The sequence below is a fragment of the Eriocheir sinensis genome, chromosome 14, assembly GCF_024679095.1.
Source record: "Eriocheir sinensis breed Jianghai 21 chromosome 14, ASM2467909v1, whole genome shotgun sequence".
Lineage (NCBI taxonomy): Eukaryota > Metazoa > Arthropoda > Malacostraca > Decapoda > Varunidae > Eriocheir > Eriocheir sinensis.
The window spans coordinates 12,369,550-12,395,252 of record NC_066522.1 but is presented as its reverse complement, the minus strand read 5'-3'; the positions used below and the strand labels follow the sequence as shown (position 1 = coordinate 12,395,252).

Here is a 25,703-nt window from a genome sequence, read left to right as displayed (position 1 = left end):
AGAGAGAGAGAGAGAGAGAGAGAGAGAGAGAGAGAGAGAGAGAGAGATTACAACAGGCCAATGTATATCAATAGTCTTACCAAGTTACGGTGATCGTCCTACCACCACTACCACCACCATCACCACCACCACCACCACCACCACCACAGCTTTTACAAGTACCACTATCTTCATCACCACCTTCATCATCATCATCATCACCATCACCATTACCACTAACATAACTTTTCTAACACCACATCATCATCATTACTACTACTACTACTACTGCTACTACTACTACTGCTACTGCTACTGCTACTACTACTACTACTACTACTACCACCACCACTACAGGAATGCTACATCTATTTCCACCACCACCATCATCACCCCCACCCCCCACCCCCCCCCACCCACCACCACTACCATCATCCCCCCACCCCACCCCACCCCCCACCCACCATCAACAATAACAATAACAGCGTCATAAATTCTCCACTCACTAAAAAAAGTATAAAGTCTATATTTAGTTTAACAAGGAGGAATGAAAACAAACATGCAAAACCAGGAATGTGTGTTAGAGAGAGAGAGAGAGAGAGAGAGAGAGAGAGAGAGACGGATAAATAAATAAAAGTCAAAACACAGAAAATAGAAAGATAGAAACCAAACTTACGAAAAAAAACAAAGAATGGAAGAAAGATAAAGAAAAAATCAACTACTTACAAACGTTCACTTCAGTTCGATGATTCTGAACGTGTTGTAAAGAATTGCTACGAAAAAAAATAAAAGAAAAAATAAAAAGATGAAGAATACGGCGAGACATTCTGGAGACTTATTTTTTTTTTTCTTTCTGTCGTGTCTCGTTGCTGTCCTCGTGTGTCAGGCATTTAATTTCCTTCTCTATTATATTTTCTATTTTTATATTACTCTTATTTTCGTGTGTTTGAGTGTAATGTTTTTTTAGCCTTCTCTGTTAGTTCGTTTTTCGGTAAGTAATGCCTCAGATTATTTGGTGTACTTAACCTATTTTTCTGTTTTGTGTGTGTGTGTGTGTGTGTGTGTGTGTGTGTGTGTGTGTGTGTGTGTGTGTGTGTGTGTTTAGTATTTTTTCGTTAATTATGAAGCTACTGGTGTTTTGGGGGTTGGTCATACATAAATGTTTATATTACCATGACGAAATTATGTCACGAATAAAATAGTAAATAGAAGTTGTGGATATGGATTGCAACGAAGGAGAAAGGCATTTTAGAACCTAACGTTATTTTTTTTTAGTTGGTAATAGTTAACTGTTAGTGATAAAATATAAAAAAATGCAACTGGGATAAAAAGTGAATGGAAGTGAAAGATGTGGAATGTGACAGCGGCTAAAGATGGTTGCAAAAGTGTCGTTGGAGTTTGAGCTCTTGATAAATGTTAGCAATATTATGACGGTAACATAAAACCGAAAAAGAGATAAATGGAAGTGAGGGGCGTGGAGTTAAACGAGGGCGAAATGGTGGGAAGAATTGTAGCTTATGAGAGGCCGAAGATAAGGGAAGAGGGAGAGGAGAGGTCGGGAGATAATTGAACTATTAAGAGAAGAATAAAAGTAGGGGGAGGAGGAAGGCAGGGAGATGAGTCCAAAGGTGGGAAGGAGAATAACTACTGGGAAAGCGAGGGAGAGGAGAGGCAGGGAGACAACAAAAGGAGTGTTAAGGGAAAATAAAAGTAGGGAGAGTAGATTCTGGGAGAGGAGGAAGGCAGGGAAGATAAGTCCAAAGGTAGGGAGAATAGCTACTGAGAAAGCGAGGGAGAGGAGAGGTAGGGAGACAACAAAAGGAGTGTTAAGGGAGAAAGGGAGAGGAAGGAAAGTAGGGAGATTAGATTTTGGGAGAGGAGGAAGGCAGGGAAGATAAGTCCAAAGGTAAGGAGAATAGCTACTGAGAAAGCGAGGGAGAAGAGAGGCAGGGAGACAACAAAAGGAGTGTTAAGGGAGAAAGGGAGAGGAAGGAAAGTAGGGAGCGTAGATTCTGGGAGAGGAGGAAGGCAGGGAAGATAAGTCCAAAGGTAGGGAGAATAACTACTGGGGGAAAGGGGAGAGAGGAGGTAGGACAAAACAAGGAGGAGGGAGGAGGGAAGATTCTGGGAGAGGAGGAAGGCAGGGAAGATAAGTCCAAAGGTAGGGAGAATAGCTATTGAGAAAGCGAGGGAGAAGAGAGGCAGGGAGACAACAAAAGGAGTGTTAAGGGAGAAAGGGAGAGGAAGGAAGGTAGAGAGTAGATTCTGGGAGAGGAGGAAGGCTGGGGGTAAGTCAGAAGTGGGGATTGTTATGAATATAGTAATGAAAAAGGCTTTGGCGATAATGGAGATGTTATTGGTGGTTGTGGTGGTGGTGGTGGTGATGTGGAAAGCTGGAAGTAAGAAGTGGGAATGGTGATGAATATAGTGGTCATGAGAAAGGCTTAAGTGGTAATGGAGATGGTATTGTTATTGCTGGTGGTGGTGGTGGTGATAGTGTGGTTACGTAAGAAGAAAGGTCCAGTAAGATTAGAGACGTTTCAGGTATAGGAGAAGGATAATGTTTTGGTCCAGAGCGTTAGTTCCCTCGCTCTCCACCCCCTGTTGATGGCGCTGGCAGTCCTTATATAATGATGTGTGTGAGGCGACGTGACTGCCCGCATAATGAGTCGTATTAGTAAAAGCGTGCGTTGTAATTGAGTAATCCTCGGAAACAAAAGAGAATCGTCAGCGCGTGTCTCGGCGGTACTGAGTGTGGTTGTGGTGTGTGTGTGTGTGTGTGTGTGTGTGTGTGTTCCGTGCTCCGTGTTATCGCTCACTTCCTCTCTCCTTTTCTCTTTCTTTTTCTCTCTGATGAAATACTAGTTCTTCTTCATGTTCTTTTTTTTCCTTTTTCTTTTTCTTCTTTATCTTCTACGTCTTGGTCTTGTTCTACTTGTTTTTGTTCTTGTTCATGCTCTTGTTTTTGTTTTTTTGTTCTTCACTATCATCATCATCATCATAATCATCTTCATCGTCATCATCATCTTGTTCTTGTTATTCATCTCATAATATTCTGCTTTTACTTCTTCACTTTTTTCTTTTTTCTTTCATTCATTCTTCTTCTTCCTCTTACCCCTCTTTCTCTTCTTCGTCTTCTTCTTCTTCTTCTTCTTCCTCTTCTTCTTCTTCTTCTTCTTCTTCTTCTTCTTCTTATTATTATTATTATTATTATTATTATTATTATTATTATTATTATTATTATTATTATTATTACTATTTCTATTTTTGTTATCATCATCATCATCATCATCATCGTCACTGTTATCGCCGCACTCTTCCACCTGTTGGTCGTACGTTTCGCCACAAGGTGCACACTTGGCGCTAATTGCTCCGTTGAGTGGAGGAGGGAGGCGTGGCGACTTGCTGGGGATGTGGAGGGGAGGATGGAGGGAGTGGAAGGGAGAAGGTGTGAAGGGGTGGAAGGTAAGGGGTGTGTGAGTTACGGGACGGAAAGGTGGAGAGGTGGAGAGATGGAGAGAAGGTAAAGAAAAGGAGGAGGAAGGAGAGAAGAGGTAAAAAAAGTGGAGAAAGGAAGTAAGATATAGGGTGGAGGATAAATTAAAAGGGTGGAGTGGGCGGAGGGAGGGAAGGGGAAGGGGGGAGGAGGGTAAAAGTGGAGGGTAAAGTAAGAGGTGGAATGGAAGGAGAGAAGGGAGATGTGGAAGAATGTAGGAAAGGAAAAAGGTGGAGGAAGGATAGTTTTAAGAATTGTGGAGGGAGGGAAAGTGAGAATTTGTGGAGGTGGAGGAAATAAAGGGGAAGTAAGGAAAGGTGGAGGGGTGGAAGGGGAAGTAAAAAAAAAAGATGGAGGAAAGATACGTGAGGGAATAATGGAGGGAGAGAGGGAGGGAAGATAAGCATATGTGGAGGTGGACGTAGGGGTGGAGGGAAAGGTGGATTGGGCAGAGGGAGGGAAGGGTGGAAAGGTGGAGGGTAAGCTAAAGAAAATAAAGTGGAGGAAGGAGAGGTGAAAGAAGACTGGAGGGACTAGGGGATTGAGGGAGGGAGGGAGGGAGGGGTGGATGGTAAGGCAAAGAATGGAATGGTAGAGGGTGGGGAGATGTGGAAGAGTGGAGGAATGAAAACTGAAGAACAAAAAGTGGAGGATTTTTTATTTATTTATTTATTAATTTATTTATTTACTTATTTATTTACTTATTTATTTTTTTACGTTGTATGTCGTTTTTATGCTTTCTTGAGGGGCCTCTTGGGCGACTCCAGTCCGTTGGTGGCGCAGTCGAACGTTATTTACAGTAGCTGCCGTGATGTTCTTTTTTTACAGCAGTGGGGTCAGTTCAAGGGCATAAAAAAAGGACACAAATATAAAAAAAAAGCCCGCTACTCACTGCTCCTAAAAAGAGTTAGAGGAGTGGCCGAAAGATAGGTCAATTTCGGGAGGAGAGGTGTCCTGATACCCTATGACTCCTGCTTGGCTCATGCTGCCCCCCGGTGCTACAATAAAACGACGTCGCTGAAGTTAGGATTGATTAAAGATCTGGGCAGCATGTGGGTAATCTTCCGCCACTTGGGGATGGTTTGAAAAGTCAGGGGCTGGTATTACAAGACACATTCCCATATCACATCAGCTATTTTTAAAGGTCAAAGAGGGGATCAGTCGGGTTCTAATGAGTATTTCTTTAGGTTCATGGTACAGACGAAGGGTCAGACTACCACCAGGGTCATAAAAAAAACACATGATGCCCACCACACAACTTCCGAAAAAAATTGTGTCATATGTGTGCGAAATGGCTCATAATATCATACATAAGGGGTGTTTCGGTGGGACTCGAACCTTGGCCAAGAGTACACCACGCCCGCACGCTGAACACTCGACCACCACCTCCCCAGTGAGAGTAAGTTAGGGGGAGATTGAAGGAGGGAAGGAAGGGTGGAATGGTGAAGGGAGGAAAGGTGTAGAGTTAAATATAAAAGGTGGAAGAAGGAGAGGTGAAAGACTGGTGGAGGGAGGAAGGGAAGGGGAGGAGGGGTGGAGAGTAAGGTAACGGGTGGAGTGGGTGGGTGGAGTGAGGAGAGGAGGCGAGAAAAGGGTGGAGGAGAAAGAATTAATGGTTCATATTTTTGGTGTTTAATATTCAGTCTTTATCATTGTCTTATTTTCTTTTTTCTTCCTACTCTCCCTTTCCTCGTCTCTCCTTGTTTTCTCTTGGTCTGTCTTTTCTGTCCCTCATTTCGTTATCAGTCTTTTCTTGTTCCTCTTTTCTCTTCCCTATTTCACCTTCCCTATTTTTGCCCTTCACCTTTCTATGTTACGTTCATTTATTTTCTCCCGTACACCCATTTTTTTATCTCTTCTTTATTCCTTCATTTTCCTTCTTAATATCCACCTTTTTATATACTGTTCACCATTTATTTCCTGATTTATTCATTTTTTCATTCATTTCTCTTCCCCACCTTCCTCTTTTCTCATGTCATTCCTTCCTCTTTCCTTCTCTTTCTTACGTATTTTTCCCTTCCTTCATCCTTGTCATCTCTTCCATTTGCAGCCTTTTTCCTAGTTTGTTTTCATATCCTTTTTCTGTATCTGTTATCCTTCTCTTTCCTACTGCCCTTTTCCTTCCTTCATCATAATTCTCTCTTCCTTTCACATCCTTTCCCTTTCTCTTTATTTCTTCCCCTTTTCTACTTTTTTTTTAACCTTCGTTCATTTTCTTATCATCTCGTTCTTTCTCATTCCTTTCCTCATCTCCTTTTCTAACTGTCTTTTCCATTCTCCCTCTCTCTCCCTCACCCCTTCCTTTCCTTCCTCCTGTCTTCGCCTCCTCTTATTCAATCATCCTAATACCATCCCATTCTCTCTCTCTCTCTCTCTCTCTCTCTCTCTCTCTCTCTCTCTCTCGTTTGGAATGTGGATAAAATTAGGTTACGTTACAATTTGAAGAGTTCCGGGTTGGGAGGAGGAGGAGGAGGAGGAGGAGGAGGAGGAGGAGGAGGAGAGTAGAAGGGAGACAAGGAGGATAATGTAAGGGGAAGGAGGGAGGGACATGAGGAGTGAGGGAGGAGGAGGGGGAGGAGGGAAGGTAGGAGACGAGAAAAAGAAGAAGAAGAAGAAGAAGAAGAATGAATATGAGACTTGAGAGAGAGAGAGAGAGAGAATATTGGTTAGGTTGCTGGTTAAGGATTTAAGAATGGAGTGTTGTAGCAGAGAGAGAGAGAGAGAGAGAGACCGTCAAGGGAGGGGTTATGTGAGTAAACAAGGCAGTCCTTCAGTCACCTCCCTCCCCTACTTCCCCCCCCCCTCCTTCCCTCCCTCCCTCCCTTCTTTTTCTCCTCCTCCTCCTCTCTCTCTCTCTCTCTCTCTCTCTCTCTCTCTCTCTCTCTCTCTCTCTCTCTCTCTCTCTCTCTCTCTTCTTTAATCATCACTTATTTTCATTCGTTTTCTCTTCATTCCTCCTTCTTTATCTCCTCCATTCATCCTTTATCAAGTATCATGTCTTTCTTTCTCTCTTCCTCACTGTCTTTCTTTCCTCCTTCCCTTTCTTTCTTTTAACTCTTGTATTTCCTCCTCTTCCTCCTTCTCCTTTCTCCTCTACGCAATATCTCTCTTATCTCCTTATTTAATATTCATCTTTCTTTTCTTCCTTCACTCTTTCCTTTCTTTCTTTCTTTCTTTCTTTCTTCCTTCCTTCATTCCCTAACCCTGCTTTTCTTCCTCCTCTTTCCTTCCTTCCTCTTTCTTCTCTTCTTCCTTTCCTTCAATCGCCCCATTCTTCCCACTCACCTGTTTTCTTCTCCACCTGTCTCTCCTCGTCTTCTTCCCTCTTCTTCTTCTCCTTCCTTACCCTCCTCTCCCTCTTCCCTCTTCTTGCTCTTCCTTGTGCTGTCTCTCTTTCTTCTTTCTCTTCTGTTTTCTTTTCCTCCTCCCTCTCTTCCTTTATCGTCTCTTCCTTCGTCTCCTCCTTCTCTTCTAACTTTTTCCTCTTCCTCTTCGTTATTCTTCTTCCTCTTCCCCATCCGTATCCTCCCCCCCTCTCTTCCTCTCCACTTCCTTACCCTTCCTTATTCTCTTCCCCCTCTTCCCCTTCCCTTCCTTACCCTCCACCCTCTCTTCCCCTTCCTTTCCTTGCCTTCCTTGTTGTCTTTCCTCTTCTTTTACTTCCTTACACTCCTGCCTCTCTTCTCTCTTTCCACTTCCCGTCCTTACAATTTTCCTTTTTTAACCTTTTCTTCTTCTCCCTCCTTATTCTCCTCCCTCTCTTCCTCTTTCCTCTTCTCTTTCTTACAGTTCTTATTTTCCCTCTTCCTCTTCTTCTACTTCTTTATCCTCCTCCCTCTCTTCCCCTTCTTTTCCTTACTCTCCTCCCATTCTTCCCTCTTCCTCCTCCTCTTCCCTTTTCTTCCTCTCCTTTCTTTCTCCTACACACACAAATAAAAACTGGTTGGTAAGATATTTTTTTTTCATTCGTTATTCACTTGTTTTCCTCGTGTGTACTTTATTTTTCGTATCGTTTATATTTTCTTACCTTTTTATATCGTCTATTTTACATCTTGCATCCCTTGTACTTTTCTTTTGGTTATATCTTACTTTTTTATTTTATTACTTTTTGATATTTCTTCTTCCTTTCCTTCCTCTCTCTATCTCTCTTCTCACTTTCTCTTCTCTTTTCTTATCCTTCTCCCTCTCTTCCTTTCTCTTCTCTTCCTTCGTCTCCTCCCTCTCTTCCTTTCTCTTCTCTTCCTTCGTCTCCTCCCTCTCTTCCTTTCTCTTCTTCCTTCATCTCTTCCCTCTCTTCTAACTTCCTATTTTTGGATATTACTTTTTTGGATCTTTTTTGTCTTCCTTCCATCTTTTTTTGTCTTCCTTTCTTCCATCTTTTTTTGTCTTCCTTTCTTCCATCTTTTTTTGTCTTCCTTTCTTCCATCTTTTTTTGTCTTCCTTTCTTCCATCTTTTTTTGTCTTCCTTTCTTCCATCTTTTTTTGTCTTCCTTTCTTCCATCTTTTTTTGTCTTCCTTTCTTCCATCTTTTTTTTTGTCTTCCTTTCTTCCATCTTTTTTTGTCTTCCTTTCTTCCATCTTTTTTGTCTTCCTTTCTTCCATCTTTTTTTTGTCTTCCTTCCATCTTTTTTTGTCTTCCTTTCTTCCATCTTTTTTTGTCTTCCTTTCTTCCATCTTTTTTGTCTTCCTTTCTTCCATCTTTTTTTGTCTTCCTTTCTTCCATCTTTTTTTGTCTTCCTTTCTTCCATCTTTTTTTGTCTTCCTTTCTTCCATCTTTTTTTGTCTTCCTTCCATTTTTTTGTCTTCCTTTCTTCCATCTTTTTTGTCTTCCTTTCTTCCATTTTTTTGTCTTCCTTTCTTCCATCTTTTTTTGTCTTCCTTTCTTCCATCTTTTTTTGTCTTCCTTTCTTCCATCTTTTTTGTCTTCCTATCTTCCATCTTTTTTGTCTTCCTTTCTTCCATCTTTTTTTGTCTTCCTTTCTTCCATCTTTTTTTGTCTTCCTTTCTTCCATCTTTTTTGTCTTCCTTTCTTCCATCTTTTTTTGTCTTACTTTCTTCTTTTATGTTATCTTTGTTGCTCTGCTTATGTCGAAGAGATTTTTCTGTGTTTTGTTTTTGTTTATTGTGGAGACATTACCTTATTATTATTATTATTATTATTATTATTATTATTATTATTTTTTTTTTTTTTTTGCGTGGAGGGGGAATGACTGCTCTGTTTAGGTTCGGGTCACTCCCTACCTCCCCCCCTCCATTTTTTTATGTCAAAGATTTATTGGAAAAAAGTGCAGCGCCTGTTTTCTTTTTTTCTTGTTTTATTTTTCTTCGTTCCACCATTTTCTTATGAATGCTTTTTCAGTGATTATTATTATTATTATTATTATTATTATTATTATTATTATTATTATTATTATTATTACTAATGTTGTAATGATGCTGATGATGATGGTGATGATAACAATAGGTGGCATTTAATACCATAAAGAGCATTTTCTTGCTGTCAGATTGAAGAATGTCATGTGTGTCATGTTGCGTGGGCGTGCCAGGTGTGTGCATCAGGCCAGGGGGGGGCGGGTTAGGCAGGTGTGTAGACAGGCTGGCGTGCTATGCTGACGACTGTTTCTTTCCGCAGGAGGAGATCAGCGCCGTCTTCGGGGATGGTGAGGTGACAGGTGACGGTCCGCCACGCCCACGACCGCCCACCCGCCCACCCCAGCCAGACAGTTCCACCGCTCTCCCCAAGCCCCGCCTTGCGCGGCGCCAGAGCTGTGCCCCGCCCGTGCCGCCTCGCCGCCGCACGCCCAGCGTCAGGAAGCCCCGTCGAGCCTCGGCACCCGCCCTGCCCCACGCCTACGATGGCGCCGCGTCGCCCCGGCAGCCCCGCACCGACCCCCACCTGCAGGCGTGGTCCCGCGGCCTGCTGAGGGACTTCCGCCGCCTCGTGGACCAGGAGCTGCGAGCCCTGGGCGGGGCTGTGCCTGAGGCCGCCAACGGGACCCCCGACGCCTCCACGCCGGACGGCCGGAGCGCTGAGGAGGAAGAAGAGGAGGAAAGTGCGGCGGAAGGGGAGGAGGCGCGGAGCGAAGATGCCGGTGCGGCGGGGCGGCCAGTGAGGCGGGCCGCCGGCCGAGTCATGGGCGCCACGCAGAGCAACGAGCGCTCGGTACCGTGGGCGGGGGACCCCAGGACGTACACGCTGCCGCGGACGGGCGGGCGGCGCAGCGTGAGTGTGAGCGGCACGGTGGCGGACGTGGTGTTCCGCACCTCCGCGGGGCACCCCGACGCCCCCGACCCCGCGTGTCGCCTGCTGCGGATCAACCCGCGCCTGTCGCGATCCCACTCCCTGGATGAGTCGTGTCCCCTCAGCCCCTGGGCGATGCACCACCTCGCCCTCATCGACGCCGCCCACACCAGCCCGCCGCCCACGCCCGCCCACACTAACAACAACAAGGCCAAGAAGCGCGCTACGATGGGTGCCGCCCAGCCCGAGGCTACGCCCTCGGCCCCCGCCACCCCTGCCTCCGGGGCGGCGCGGCAAAAGCTGATCAGGAAGACGGGCCGCCCGGAGCTGTTCAACGAGCAATGGCGGCCACCGACCAACGGTTGGCCGGAGCCCCCGCCCTCTCCCAGGGGACCGCCGCCCCCCAGCCCCGCCGTACCCATCACCAATCCAGCGGCCTCAGCCTTCACGCCGGAAGATTTGCGTAAGGGCGTGAGCGAATCCTGGGCGTGGGCAGACGAGGACGACGCCTGCAGCCTGACCGACCGACCTTGTGACTCCAAGGATTGTCCGCACTGCCGGGCGAAGGGCGGCGGCCAGCGAGCCACTCTCCCTCGCCTGCTAGTGGATCCCCCCCACGAGACCGATGGCAGCGTGTCTGACGACCCGACGGGGGCGACGGAGGAGCGACAGCGGCAGGAGCGGCGCAGCGAACCTGCACTAGCGGGAACGACGTCCCCGGAGGAGCTTGACGGGCGCCGCCACACCCTGCCGACGCAACGCTCTGGCGGCGCCTCGCGGCTCATCGTGCCGCCGCCCGTCTTCAGCACTTCGTCTTGGGAGGCGTTGCCGCCCGCGGACGAGCTGGAGGTGGAGCTTGAAGAAAAGACAATCACGGAGGCCCTGTCGTTGCCCCCCGCACCCCCCACACCCACCGCGTTCCCTGCACCCCCCAGCCCCTCCTCCTCACACTCCCTCAACTCGTCCCTCTCGTCCCTGTCACACCTTAGCGTCCACCGAGACCACTCCGAGTATGGCTCGTGGCCCCCCTCCCCGGCCACCGACCCCGCCCTCTGCCCAGAAGTCTTCTTCCTGCCGGGCTTCACGCCTTCCCCGCTGCCCCCCGCCCCGCCCTCCCCGCTGCCTCCCCCACCCCCCTCTCCCATCGCCATCTCAAGCCTGGAAGCGGAGCAGCCAATCCAATCCGTGACCGCGTCTCAGCCGCCGCCGATCATGGGCACGCTGCTCGTGGCGCCGCCCACCCCGCAGGGTACCGCCGGGGACATCATCTTCTCCGTCACCATCCCGCCTGCGCCGCCCAGCCCTCCCGCCACCCCCCGCGAAGGTGAGGCCAGCGAGGCGCGGGACAGTACCAGCGGCGGCACGCCCCACACGAACGACTCACCAGACGGCGGGCAGGACACGTCCTGGGCCGCCACGCCGGAGCACTTCGCCGTGAACGGACTGGATGACCCTCCCCCTCCTGCCCCCGAAGAGGGGTGGAAACCCTCCGCGCCCCGCCGCCCCGCCCTGCCCGTCAGACAACGCAGCTTTTCGCTGGACGAAAGACGAACGCCGACCCGACCCCGCTCGAGTGCCACCCCCCCCGAGGTGAGAACTGTGATGGATGACTAGGGTGACTGTGTGAGGGAAGAAGGGAGGGCTTTAGTGAATGAAGGAATAACTTGATGAAACCAGGATTAAGTGAGATAGAAATGATTTACAGAGCATGGGATGCATGCAGATGAGTGTGAGAGTGAGTGAGTGAGTGAGTAAGTAAGTTAATTCATCCTTTCTTTTCCTCCTCAGCTGGAGACATTCCCAACGGACCCTCTGGAGGACTTCCTGCGCGCCGTGGAGTCCCGCATCCCGAGGAGCAGCCTGCCCGCCACCCCGCCTCCGCCCATCCCCCTGGCCTCGCCGCCCTCCACCCCGGCTTCCACGCCCTCCACCCATGACGGCCCCTCTCCGCCCACCGTGGTGCTGGACGCCTTCACCCAGACCTCCCCCGCCGCCTCCCCGCCCTCCGCCTCCCGTGCCTCCTCCGACGCTTGGCTCAGTGAGTGTGGCTGCGACGACCACACCTCCCTCGAGCCCTGCCCCAACTCCCTCGCCCTCAGCGCCACGGAGGATGACTACGAGGACGACGACGACGACGACGATGACGATGATGACTGGTCTGCGGACGGCTCCGTGTCGTCCTCGTCGCCGCCGCACACCCCCGCCTCGCTGCCCCGGGACGACTCATCGCTGTCCCTATCTGAGTCGCTGGACACCTTGGACCTGAACGGCGAGTCCGGCATCGGTACGGTGTCCACGCGACCCTCCGGCAGCCCGCGCCCCGCCCCCGCCCTGGACCTGTCGGGCTCCAACCTCTCCTCGGAGGACACGGGGCTCGAGAACAGCTTCGAGAGGCAGATCCGCCGCTACATCCCCGCGGAGGGCGGCAGCGGGCGAACCAGCGGTGAGGTGTACCGACGGCGGCGCCCTCGTCCCCGCGCCCCCGAGCAGTGGGTGAGACGCGAGAACCAGACCACACAGACGGACCCCGAGCCGCCCATGCCCCTCCGCAGCCCCCAGGAGAGCTACATAGAGTCCCTGGGGCGCGGGCGTGGCGGGCATGAGGCGCGGGCCGTCAGGCACACCCACAGCGAACCGCGCCTGGACATGACCATGACCCCCGTGTCCGGCACCCTGAGGGACGTGTGTAGCGAGGCCGCCCTCCCGCCCCTGCCCATGCACTCCCCCCGGCCCTCCCTCACGCCCTCAGCCCCCTTCCTGCCCACACTAACAGAGGACAAACCACCCATCGCCCCCAACACGAGGATCTCCCGCCCCCGCCACCTCTCCCTCGGCTCCTCGCCCCACCACCACCACCATGGGAAGGCCTGCTCCGCCCCCGCCCTCGAGTCCCGCTGGCTGCCCCCCGCCCACCACACGCCCGCCACCACGCCCTCGGAAGATTCGTCAGGAGAAACGCCGGTAAGAGTTTTGGTTTGTTTGAGCCTCCCTTGAAATGTGGTGAGTGTGGAGAGTAATAGAAAATGGTGCAGTTTGACCGTGGACTTAGTTGTGTTTGGAAAGGAAGGGGGGGGGAGAGAGAGAGAGAGAGAGAGAGAGAGAGAGAGAGAGAGAGAGAGAGAGAGAGTGTGTGTGTGTGTGTGTGTGTGTGTGACTGATAGGACACATGATATTCTCTCTCTCTCTCTCTCTCTCTCTCTCTCTCTCTCTCTCTCTCTCACATATCCTTTTTTCTATCTATCTATCTATTTCATTCCTTTTGTCCATCTTTAACTTTATTTCTGTTTATGTTTCTATCAATATATCTTCCTGACTATAAATAACTATGAGAGAGAGAGAGAGAGAGAGAGAGAGAGAGAGAGAGAGAGAGAGAGAGAGAGAGAGAGAGAGAGAGAGAGAGAGAGAGAGAGAGAGAACCAGATGGTGTGTTGAAGTGCCCAGCTGATATAAGTGCCTAGCTCCTCCTCCTCCTCCTCCTTTTTTCATCTCGTATTCGGTATTTATTCTCGGAGGAAGGCTGAGAGAGAGAGAGAGAGAGAGAGAGAGAGAGAGATGAATTAAGCAAAGTAACTTAATCATGTGTGTGTGTGTGTGTGTGTGTGTGTGTGTGTGTGTAGTAGTAGTAGTGTGTGTGTCAAGAGTCTATAGTTTAATTGATTAATTCTGTGCTTACTTCTCTCTCTCTATAGTATTACATCATCATCATCATCATCATCACCACCCTCCTCCTCCTCCTCCTCCTCATCATCATCATTATCATCAGCATCATCAATTCCCTCTATATAAAATTAATGCTTCACTTCTACGACTCGAAAACCTTTTAATTCCGAGGTTCGAGTACTCTTATGAAGCTCTGGAGGAGGAAGAGGAGGAGGAGGAGGGGAAAGTTAAAGATGATCGTTGCTTGACCTTTCCCCTCCTCCTCCTCCTCCTCCTCCTCCTCCTCCTCCTCGCGGCACGTGGATTTGTCGTATCCATCTATTTCTTCCTCCATCTCCTTTTCTTTCCTTCGTCCTTGTCTCCTCTCTCTTCTCCCTCCCTCCTCCCCCCTCTCCCTCCCTCCCTCCCTCCCTCGTCACCTGTAACCCCCCACCCCCCCCTCCCGCCTCCCCCCAACACACCTGTGCGCTCTTGTTACCGTTCCGTCACAATGAAGGTATTTTCATCATCATCATCATCATCATTATCTCGCCATCTATTTTTATGTTTAACTATCTCTCTTTCTAGTCATTCTTTCATGCACCTCTTTCTCTATTTATCTATCTATCTATCTGTCTCCCTCTCCCCATCTGTCTATGTCTATCTATCTATCTATCTGTCTGTCTGTCGTTTTATTTTTCTCTTCTCATATCCTTTTTTCTGTTTAATATTGCACTTAATAATGTAGGTTTCATCATCTAAAATAATAATAATAATAATAATAATAATAATAATAATAATAATAATAATAATAATAATAATAATAATTCAAATACTGACATAAGGGTATTATCGTGTGTGTGTGTGTGTGTGTGTGTGTGTGTGTGTGTGTGTGTGTGTGTGACAGACAGACAGAGACTACTGTATATGCAAATACATCCATTTAGTATACAATCATGGCATTCATATTCGCATGCACACACACACACACACACACACACACACACACACACACACACACACACACACACACACACACACACACACACACACACACTCACTCAGTTATATTACCCCACACACACACACATTCCCCTCTCCCCTCCCCCCCACACACAATTTGTCCCCTCCCCTCCACACACCTGTCACCTGTCCCCTCTCTCACCTGCTCCTTCTCCCCCTCAGGTGCTGACGACCCGCGCTCAGTCCTCCAAGGAATTAGCAGGTAAGTTGCCCCACATGTGTCGCTTACCTTACCTCGTCTTACCTTTCTTTAATTATCTGGTCATACCCTTAATAAGTCTCCCCTTTCTTTACCTTGCATACATAACTTTCCCTTTCTCTTACCTTCTTTGTGTCATATCTTACTTTTCACTTTCTCTTACCTTACCTCGTCCTGACTTACCTTGATTATCCCGCCCTATCCTTAATTAACCTTCCCTTTCATTACCTTGCATATGTAACTTTCCCTTTCTCTTACCTTCGTTCTGTTACGTGTTTTACCTTTCACTTTCTGTTAGCTTACCTTACCTTACTTTACCTTCGCTTACCTTGTCTTACCTATAAAGTTGACTTCCCTTTTCTTTATCTTTCTTTGCATCTTTCTTTGTTTTTCTTAACCTTACCCTTCAGTCCTTTTACTCAGTCTCATCTTTCCTTTTTTTTCTTTCCTTATAATTCTAGATCCTTGCTTAAAATTCTTGATCCTTTCCTAAAACTAGTTACCTGTACTTACCCTTGTGTGTTTTTTTATATTTTACTTTGCCTAATTTTAACTTGTAAAAGAAGAAAGAAGGAATTACCGGGAGAGAGAAAAAGAAAACGAAGGAAGAGAGAGGAGGAGCGAAGGAGGTGGAGGAGGAGGAGAGGGGAAGAAAAGAAGGAAATTATGAGTGGGGGAGAGAAAAAGAGAAGGTAGAAAAAAGACTAAGAGAGGAAAGGGAAGGAAAAGGAGAAGGTAGGGAAAAATGAGTGAATAAAAAAATAAGAAATAGGATAAAGGAAGAGAAGGGAGTAATAAACAAGAAAAAAAAGGAAGGGAGAAGTGAGATGGAAAAAAAGGAGGAACGGGAGATAAAAAAAAATAAGGAAGGAAGGAATAAGAGAAAAGAAAGGAAACGTTTTTATATATATTTTCTCTACATATTTCTCTCACTATTTATCACTATATTCATCTCTCTCTCACTCTCTCTCTCTCTCTCTCTCTCTCTCTCTCTCTCTCTCTCTCTCTCTCTCTCTCTCTCTCTCTCTCATCCACTCACTCACTCACCCTCCCTCCCTCCTTCACCCCGTATCCTCTCCCATCCATCTCCGTTTTTAGGACAGAGGAAGTAAAGCAGTACAAGGGCTTAAAGACCCCAAGATACGCCTAACGCTCTATATTATGCTCCTCCTCTGACCTTGGGGCGGCGTGACTCGGTCGGCCATAGAAAAGCTCGTTATAAAGAGAGAGAGAAAAAGAGAAGTAGGCCACGCGTTTGACAAAGGAGAGCGAGAGTGAAAGAGTGAGTCTGTACGTATGGTTAAAAGAGAGGTGCTGTAATGACTATATATACTTTTATTTTCTCTCTTTTTTTCTCTCTTTTTCTCACTCTACATCTCTCTCTCGCTCTTTCCTTGTCTGGCTATATTTTATCTCACCTGACTTTTCCCTTCCTTTATTTTGTTTCCTTTCCTTTCCTTTCCGAAGAAAAAATACAAGTGAAATGGCCTTAGTCACTGTTGGTTAAAGAAATATAATAAAAGAAATAAGGGTCACCTACAGAATATAAACCTAAGAAAAGATAAAACGGCAAAAAAGTGAGAGGAGAGACACGGAAATGTAAAGATAAAGTGACTATGGATATTATTGGTTTAAAAAAAGATATATAATGAGATGGAACTCAGTAATCAGCTACATAATATAAGCCTTAAAAAAACCCAGTAAAAAAGAGGAAAGAAAAAAAAAGGTAAAATCTCCGTGGTAAAAAAAAATAAAAAGGATAAAAGATAATAAAACCAATAAGAAAATAAGAAAAGAAAACAATAAAACGAGGAAATAGAACAAAACAAATAAAACTAGTAATGAAAAAATAGAATAAAACGAGGATTTGGAATAAAACAAATAAAAAAATAACGAGAAAAATAATAAAAAGAGGACTTTGAATAACCCGAGAAAAAAAAACACCCAGTAAAAAAAAAGGGGAGAAAGGAGACGGTCGGAAAAAAGGTAAAATATCTGTGGTAAAAAAAATAAACAAGAATAAAAGATAATAATAAAACCAATAAGAAAATAATAAAAGAAAAACAATAAAACGAGTAAATAGAATAAAACAAATAAAAATAATAATGAAATAAATAAAAAAATCGAGGACCTAGAATAAAAAAAAAAGAATAATAAGAGAAAAACAATAAAACGAAAACTTGGAATAACCCGAGAAAAAAAAAATAAACACCCAGTAAAAAAAAAAAGGAGAGAAAAGAAACGGTCGAAAAAAAAAGGTAAAATATCCGTGGTAAAAAAAAAAGGATAAAAGATAACAATAAAACCGATAAAAAATAATCAAATACAATAAAACGAGAACATAGAATAAAACCAATAAAAATAATAATGAAATAAAAAAAAAAGTGGACCTAGAATAAAATAGATAAAGATTATAGAAAATACAGTAAAACGAGAATCTAAATTACAGGGTTTACGAGTGCGTTTTGTCGTGGATATGTCAGTAGAGTGAACGATATTAATTAACGACATGTTGGATAATTAATGAGATGTTTAATTAGTAGGTTGTGTAATTGGACGCGTCACTTTCCTTCCTTATGTCCATTTCTCCTTTCCTTCTTTCTTTCTTACGTGTGTGTGTGTGTGTGTTTTGTTTGTTCATGTATTTAGGAAAGGATGAGAGAGAGAGAGAGAGAGAGAGAGAGAGAGAGAGAGAGAGAGAGAGAGAGAGAGAGAGAGAGAGAGAGAGAGAGAGAGAGAGAGAGAGAATAAAGGGAGAGATGGAGGGAGGAAGACGAAAATAATAGAAACATTAGAGAAAGAGGGAGAGAGAGGGAGATAAATAAGTAAATGACAGGAGAGAATGAAAAAAAGAAAAAGAAGAAAATGAAAAATGGAAGAGGGGAGACAAAAATAGAAGTTGTAAGCGAGAGAGGGGGAGAAGTAAAGGAGACGAAGGAGAAAAAGAGAAAGAACGATGGAGAGAGAGAGAGATATGATGAGAATTAAGGAAGGATGGAGGAAAAGTGAAAAAAAAATATATATAATCCAGTTTAAATGAGAGATGAGAGGAAAATAGGATGGAGAGAGGAAGGAGGTAAGGGAAGGATGGATAGAAGAGATGGAGGAAAGAAAGGGAGATATGAAGATGATAAGGAAGGAAGGAGAAAAGGATGAGAGAAGAGGGGAGGACGGGAAGAAAGGGATAGAGGGAAGGAAGGAGAGATGGAGAAAAGGAAGAGAGCGGGAGGGAAAGTTTGATAAATCCGTGATACTTCGATACATAGAAAGGCATTGGAGGTGGTGGTGGTGACGGTGATGGTGATGATGGTGATGATTGGGTTATGTAGGTGGTGATGAGTTGTTCTTGTTCGTGTTGTTCATGTTACTATTATCATTTTTCTTTTTATTTATTGTTATTATTATTATTTCCTTAACTTAAATTAGCATGTGAAAGGAATTTGCTTATGAAAGAAATGAAAGATGGATGGATAGATAGATGATGGAAGGAGGGAGAGAGGGAAGGAGGGAAGGAGGGAGGAAGGAGGAGAGAAAGAGATAAGGTGATGGATGAAGAGGCGGAAGGAAAAAAAATAGGGTGGTAGATGAGAGAGAGAGAGAGAGAGAGAGAGAGAGAGAGAGAGAGAGAGAGAGAGAGAGAGAGAGAGACTGCGTGGTGTCAGTGTGTGTGTGTGTGTGTGTGTGTGTGTTCATAATTATGTGTCTGCTTCTCTCTCTCTCTCTCTGTCTGCACAGAAAAGAAGGAAAGAAACAGGGGGGGAGGAGGAGGAGGAGGGAGGGGGAGAGAGGGGGGGGCGCTAGGACAGACTTGTAGCATGAATTAATGACTGGAGAGAGAGAGAGAGAGAGAGAGAGAGAGAGAGAGAGAGAGAGAGAGAGAGAGAGAGAGAGAGAGAGAGAGAGAGAGAGAGAGAGAGAGAGAGAGAGAGAGAGAGAGAGAGAGAGAGAGAGAGAGAGAGAGAGAGAGAGAGAGAGAGAGAGAGAGAGAGAGAGAGAGAGAGAGAGAAAAGAGAGAGGGAATAATATGGAGGTATTAAGAGAGAGAGAGAGAGAGAGAGAGAGAGAGAGAGAGAGAGAGAGAGAGAGAGAGAGAGAGAGTAATAAAGGCAGGTGTACAGGTGTGTAGCCCCTCCTCCCCCCTCCTCCTCCCCCTCCCTGAGCAGGTAATAATCTAGCAGAAGAAAATAAGAAGGCGACAGACATGTTCTCTTTTTTTTTCATTTCTTTTTTTTTATTATTTCGTGTTTTATATTTTCCTCTTACTTCTCTTTCTTGGTCATGTCCTGTTTCTTTTCTTCGTTTTTTTTTTTCTCTTTTTTTTTTGTGTGTGTTGGTATTGGTGGTGGTGGTTGTGGTGGTGGTGCTGGTGGTGGTAGTGCGGATCATCATCATCACCATCATCATCATCACCATCATCATCATCACCATCATCATCATTATATTCTTCTTCGTCTATTTCTTCTTCTTCTTCTAATTCTTCTTCATCATCAACATCTTCATTTTCTTCTTTTTTCTCTTCTTTTTATCATTTACTTTTTTCGTCTTCGTCATTATCTCCATTATCTCCCTCTTTTTCCCCTTTTTCCTCTTCCTCTTCCTCTGAGATTAAGAGGAGGATGAGGATGAGGAGGAAGAGGATAAGGAGGAAGAAGAAGAAGAAGAAAAAAAAGATACCAAAACTCTAATTTGAAAATCTATTAAGCTACGGAGAGAGAGAGAGAGAGAGAGAGAGAGAGAGAGAGAGAGAGAGAGAGAGAGAGAGAGAGAGAGAGAGAGAGAGAGAGAGAGAGAGAGAGAGAGAGAGAGAGAGATTAAGTGGTGTTTAGCGGTGGGAAAGGTTGAAGAGAGGGTAAGAGAGGAAGAGGAGGAATAAGAGGAAGGGAGGAAAGAAAGTGAAGAGGAGGGGAAAGAGAGTGAAGTGGAGGAAGAGGAGGAGGAGGAATACATAGGAAGAACAGACACCAGAAGACCTGTCGGTCTATGGCGAGGGTGTCTGTTCACTACCGCTACTACTAGTAATCTACGTGTGGTAGGACAGGACAGAATAGATGAAGGCTCCTCCCCACCCACCTCTCCCTCCGGCAACGTGCCGGCAGGAAATAGTTAGAAGAGAACACCATGTGCCTTTAAGGAAGAAAGGGACATGGAAATTTTACAGTAAAGAGAGAAATAAGAGGAAATTACTACCCTTAACTTACACTACTGGTGACCTAAGCTGTGGGGGAAACTAATGTCTTCAGGCTGTACTCGTGCTGCAGGCTGCCTGAGACAAACGAAAAAGGGTCAGTAAACAGTGTATGTAGTTTAAAAAAAAAAAGCTAGTATTAAATTGGACTGCTTCCGATGGGGTGAGATGTAGTTTCAGGTGTTACAGGTAGAGACTTGATCTTCGTTTACCTTCGGTACAGGGGTACGCTCCAGTATCCTGTTAACCTTACTGTTCCCACACCTCACTGCCTGAAACATATGAAAAAGGGTCAGTAAAATCTTATATCCCTGAAATACTTATCCAATGGAGACTTGAAGCTATTAATACTCTGTGCGCTAACTACTGACGGTGGGAGTCTATTCCAGTGATCGACGACTCTATTATTGAAATGACTTCTGCGCGCCAATGTGTTACATCGGTTTCCCTTTAACTTCATACCGTTGCTGCGTGTTATTGTGTTGGTGTCTCTCTGAAATAGACTATCTGGGTTAATGTTTTCGAATCTATTAAGGATTTTGAACACTTCAATTAAGTCCCCTCTTACTCTTCGCTCTTTGAAAGAAAACATATCTAAACGCTGTAAACGCTCGTCATACGTCAAATTACGGAGCGCTGGAATTTGTTTGGTTGCTCGTCGCTGTATCCTTTCTAGCAAGACTTGATCTTTGATATAATTCGGTGACCAGAATTGAACGGCGTATTCTAGGTGTGGTCTTACAAATGCTAAATATAATCTCTTCATAAGTTCGGGTGATTTATAATCAAAGTTTCTTGAGATTAATCCTAACATCATATTGGCTTTTTTACTCGCCGCAGAACATTGATCACTCATTTTAAGAGGAGGAGGATTTTTAGGAGGAGGAGGAGATGAAGGAGAGTGAGAAAGAACTTGAAGATGATTAGCGAGAAGAGGATGAAGAGGAGGAAACAAGCAGGAAAAGAGATGTAAACGTAAAATAAACTAAATAAGATTATGAAGTAAAGAAGAAAAAGATAATAAACGTGATAATTTGGAACATTTATTCAAGCAGCAAAATTGTCATGTCATTTTATCATCAAATTGCGTGGCTTCTCTTTTCTTTTTCTCATAATCCGGTTTTTTAATTTTTTATATATGATTAAAAAAATAGGAGAGAGAGAGAGAGAGAGAGAGAGAGAGAGAGAGAGAGAGAGAGAGAGAGAGAGAGAGAGAGAGAGAGAGAGAGAGAGAGAGAGAGAGAGAAAGGTGTACAAATTTAAAGTCCCTTGAGTGGGGGAGCGATGAAGGAGAGAGGAGTGGAGAGAAAAGAACGAGAGGAGGAGGAAGTAGGAAGGGAGAGATGGAGGGAAGGAGGAGCGTGTGAGGGAAAGATGAGGGAGAGAAAAAGACCGAGAGGAGGAAGGAGGAAGGGAGAGAAGGAGGGAAGGAGGAGCGTGTGAGGGAGAGATGAGGGAGAGAAAAGAACGAGAGGAGGAAGGAGGGAGAGATGGAGGGAAGGAGGAGCGTGTGAGGGAGAGACGAGGGGGAGAAAAGAAAGAGAGGAGGAAGGAGGGAGAGATGGAGAGAAGGAGGAGCGTGTGACAGCAAAACTTCGATTATTCACTGAAATTTTGATACGAGGTGGCGAAGGCGGTGGTGGTGGTGGTGGTGGTCTGTCTGACGGTCTGTGTGTCTGTGTCTATTATGTATCTTTATGTCTGTTTGTCTGTCTGTATGTGTCTGTGTGTCTGTGTGTCTTTATGTATTTTTTTATCTTTGTCTTTATGATTGTGGATGTATGTGTGTAAGTCTGTGTGTGTATGTGTGTGTGTGTGTGTGTGTGTGTGTGTGTGTGTGTGTGTGTGTGTGTTTGTCTGCATATATATATATATTTTTTTTGGGGCTATGTTTGTGTATTCGTCTCTCTCTCTCTCTCTCTCTCTCTCTCTAATTAATCTAATGGCTGACATAATTACAAGGGAAGGTTTGAGAGAATAATGTGAGCCAAATTAAAGAGAAAAGAGCAAGAAAGGAGAAAAAGATATGATGACCTTATGAACCCCTCTCGTGCTGTGTTATCATTTCCATCTCTAAACCTATTCAATATTCTTTTACTTAATTAGTGGGTGTTTTTTTTTACTCTTCACACTAACCACTAATATATTCCGGTCTGTCGGTCTGTCTGTCTGTCTGTCTGTATGTATGTATGTATGTATGTCTCGTCACTCATCCTCTGCCGCCATGAGTATCTGTCTGTCTAATCTGTCTGTCTGTATGTCTCGTCACTCATCCTCTGCCGTAATGAGTATCTGTCTGTCTAATCTGTCTGTCTGTATGTCTCGTCACTCATCCTCTGCCGCCATGAGTATCTGTCTGTCTAATCTGTCTGTCTCTGTGTGTGTTTCCTTCTTTGCTCTTTGTCCCCCCCCCCCCCCTCCCTTTTTTTCTTTCCTGTTTACTCTTCTCCTTACTCTACTGTTTCTGTCTATTGCTCTTAATTTATCCGTCTGCTCAGTAATGGAACTTTTTTAGGCCTATATATTTTTTTTGTTTTGTTTTTTCTTGATGCCCTTCGGTTGGATCTCAATAATAATAATAATAGTGATGATGATGATGATGATGATAATAATAATAATAATAATAATGATAGTAATAATAATAACGAGTTTTGTGCGAGAGGAAAAAGAAGTAAAAGAAAAATAAGAGGATGAGGAGGACGAGGAGGAGGAGGACTAGGAAATTATGGATAAATTAAGAAAGAAGGATTGATGAAACTCCCTCCCTACTTCTCTCTCTCTCTCTCTCTCTCTCTCTCCCTTCCTCTTCCCTCCCCCATTCCCTCCCCTCCTCCGTCCCCCACCCTCCTCCCGGTAGCCCCTGATGGAGACGAAAGAGGAGCAGAAGGAGGAATAGAGGGAGGAAAAGGAGGAGGACGAAGAAAACAAGGGAGATAGAATAAAAAAAGAAGGGTGGAAGAAAAATCTCTCCCTTCTCTCCTATCCCTTCCCTCCCCTGCCTCTCCCTTCCTCCCCCTCCTCCACCCCTTCGGTAACCACTGAAGAAGAAGGAGGAGGAGGAGGAGGAGGAGGAGGAGGAGGAGGAGGAGGAGGAGGAAGAAGAAGAGTACGAAGACTAGGAAGATATGAGTAGAGAAGGAAAGAGGGGAGGAAGAAACTGTCTCTCTCCCCTCTTCTTCTCCTCCCTCTCCCTCTCTCTCCCCTCGACAGCCCCTGTGATGTCATCATCGGGGGTTGTGACGTCACGGTCGGTGTCACATGATCGGTTATTGTTGTGGCGACGCAGGTGGCGGGAAGGTCACCCGATCTCTCTCTCTCTCTCTCTCTCTTCGTCCTTCCCTACCTGTCCATCCCTTTTCCTTTCCTTTATTCTTTTTTCCTTCCGTGTCCTTCTATTTCTTTTCCTCCTCATCCATCTTTACTATCCTTTCCTTTTCTCTCTCTCTCTCTCTCTCTCTCTCTCTCACTTATCATAATCATCATCAGCAGCCTTATATTTTCTCATCTGAATCATCATCGTCTTTATTTTCCTCCTCCTCCTCCTCCTCCTCCTCCTCCTCCTCCTCCTCCTCCTCTTCCTCCTTTTCCTCCTCTCAAGGTCTGAATTCATTCGTGTCCACTGAAGAATGATAGATAGATAGATATATAGAGAGAGAGACAGTTAGGAAAACAAGAAAGAAAGGAAGAAAGAACGAAAGAAAGCGAAAGAGAGAGAGAGAGAGAGAGAGAGAGAGAGAGAGAGAGAGAGAGAGAGAGAGAGAGAGAGAGAGAGAGAGAGAGAGAGAGAGAGAGAGAGAGAAGGCAAAAAATAAAAGGTCAATTAATCACGCCAGTCATAAATTCATTGCACTCAATCTGTCAATCTGTCCCAACGAGGTGATGGATTATTATTTTTTGTGTGTGTGCAGGTAACGTGTGTGTGTGTGTGTGTGTGTGTGTGTGTGTGTGTGTGTGTGTGTGTGCTATCGTCCTGAGAAGAGAGAAGGTTTGTATTTCACCACATTGGTCAGAGAGAGAGAGAGAGAGAGAGAGAGAGAGAGAGAGAGAGAGAGAGAGAGAGAGAGGTTTACATCGTTATATATATTTTTTTCGCATGCATTGGCAACACTGATCATGCTTTGCCACTACCACCACCACCACCACCGTCACCACCACCACCACTATCATCACCATCACCACCACCACCACCGTCACCACCACCACCACCACTATCATCACCATCATCATCACCACCACCACCACCAACAACAAGTACCAGAACACGCCAATGAACAATAAGTTAAAAAAAAATGCCTGTACCAACACATTACTTATACATTCGGCATCTCAGTGTCAGTCTCTCATTCTTTCCTCATTTTATCAAGACGAAGAAGAAGAAGAACAACAACACCAATAACAACAACAACAAGGAAATGAGGAAAAAGATAGCGAAAACGAAATAAAAGAAGAAAAGGAGCAAAAAGAGGAAGAATAGGAACGAAAAGAAAAATATGAATAGGAAAAAAACAATAACAATAACGGGAAAACAAGAAAAGGAAAACAAGAACTAATTAACAGAAGCAACAGAGGAAAAAAACAAAAAGAGAAAAAGAAGAAAAGTAAAAAAAAACAGCGTTGAACAAGAGCATTATGACCTCATCGTCCTCTGTCGCAAGCATGAGAAAGAGGGAGAGAAAAAAAAGTTAGTCAGTCAACCAACCAGTCAGCTTGTCAGTTCAGTTAGCTGGTCAACCAATCGTCAGTCACACAATCAAGCAATCAGTCATCCCGTGAGTGAGGGGAAGGAAGGGAAAGTAGGTAAGGGAGGGAGGGAGGGAAGACAAGGCGGGAGTTTGATAGGAAGGAAGGGAAGGGATGATGAATGGGAGAAAAGTAGGTGAGGGAAAGAAAGGAGAGGATAGTCAGGCAAGGAAAGAAATTAAAGGTAATATAGGGAAGGGAAAGAAAGGGAAAATGGATGTGAAGGAAAGGGAAAGGAACGGAAGGTAAGGGGAAAGAAGGGAAGGGAAGGAAAATAAGAAGGAAGGAGAGGGAAACTAAATGAAAGGAAAGGAAGGAAGGAAAAATGGGAGTGTGGGTGAGTGAGGGGAGAGAAGGAAAAGGAAGATAGGTAAGGGGAAGGAAGAAAAGCCAGGGTGAAGGAAAAGAAAGAAAATGAAAAACGTGTGTAGGAGGACGAAAGTAAGGTAGGGGCAAGAGAGAGGTAAGTGGGGGTGAGGGGAAAGAGAGGTAAGCAGGTCTCCTCTCCCCTTCCCCTTCCCCTCCCTCCATCGTCCCGAGAGAGGCTTAGGTAGGGAAAGAGGAAGATTGGAACGGCCTTGATGGGAATTTAAGAGTGTAGGCGGACCCGGAGTAAAGTAGTAGTAGTGGTAGTTGTAGTAGTAGTAATAGTAGTAGTAATAGTAGTAGTAGTAGTAGTGGTAGTAGTAGTAGTAGTAGTAGTAATAGGAGGAGGAGGAGGGCAGTAGCAGCAGTCGTAGTAGTTGTAGTAGTAGTAGTTGTAGTAGTAGTAGTAGTAGTAGTAGTAGTAGTAGGGGAGGAGGTGGGAATATGGACCAGGGTGGTAATATGGACCAGGCCATATCTCAGAAACTAAGTGCTGTTGTCTATTGGTAACTGACTAAAATGACACTACATAGTTCCCCATAGGCCACCAAAGTGCTTTCGGAGTCACTCGCTCGAGGTGAGGCGCTTGAGGGGCAATTATTTAATTTTTGCTTAGTGAAACTTTTTTTTTTTTTTTTAGTTAAGATTCAAAACCTGTTTTCCTATATAAATTAATAAGTATGGACTCTGATACATAGTGTGTTGATTAGTCATAAGATCACTTATTAAAATGACGTAGTTAGTTTCTTGGAAAAACAAATTTGCTTAGAATTTCTGCTAAATAATTATGAAAATGTCGTGGGGAGGTAATATGGACCGGCATGTTCCATATTAC

At 45.2% G+C, this 25,703-nt stretch overlaps 1 protein-coding gene across 2 annotated transcripts in view; it reads left to right on the top strand.

Annotated features, from left to right (window-relative positions):
* LOC126998476 (nascent polypeptide-associated complex subunit alpha, muscle-specific form-like) overlaps positions 1-25,703 on the top strand; it is a 210,548-nt gene that overhangs the window by 176,927 nt on the left and 7,918 nt on the right. For both annotated transcript variants that reach the window (XM_050860197.1, XM_050860196.1), the window contains exons 4-6: positions 9,108-11,306; positions 11,505-12,677; positions 14,541-14,580. In XM_050860197.1, coding sequence (XP_050716154.1) covers positions 9,108-11,306; positions 11,505-12,677; positions 14,541-14,580 — 3,412 coding nt within the window. The remainder of the gene's footprint in view (positions 1-9,107; positions 11,307-11,504; positions 12,678-14,540; positions 14,581-25,703) is intronic.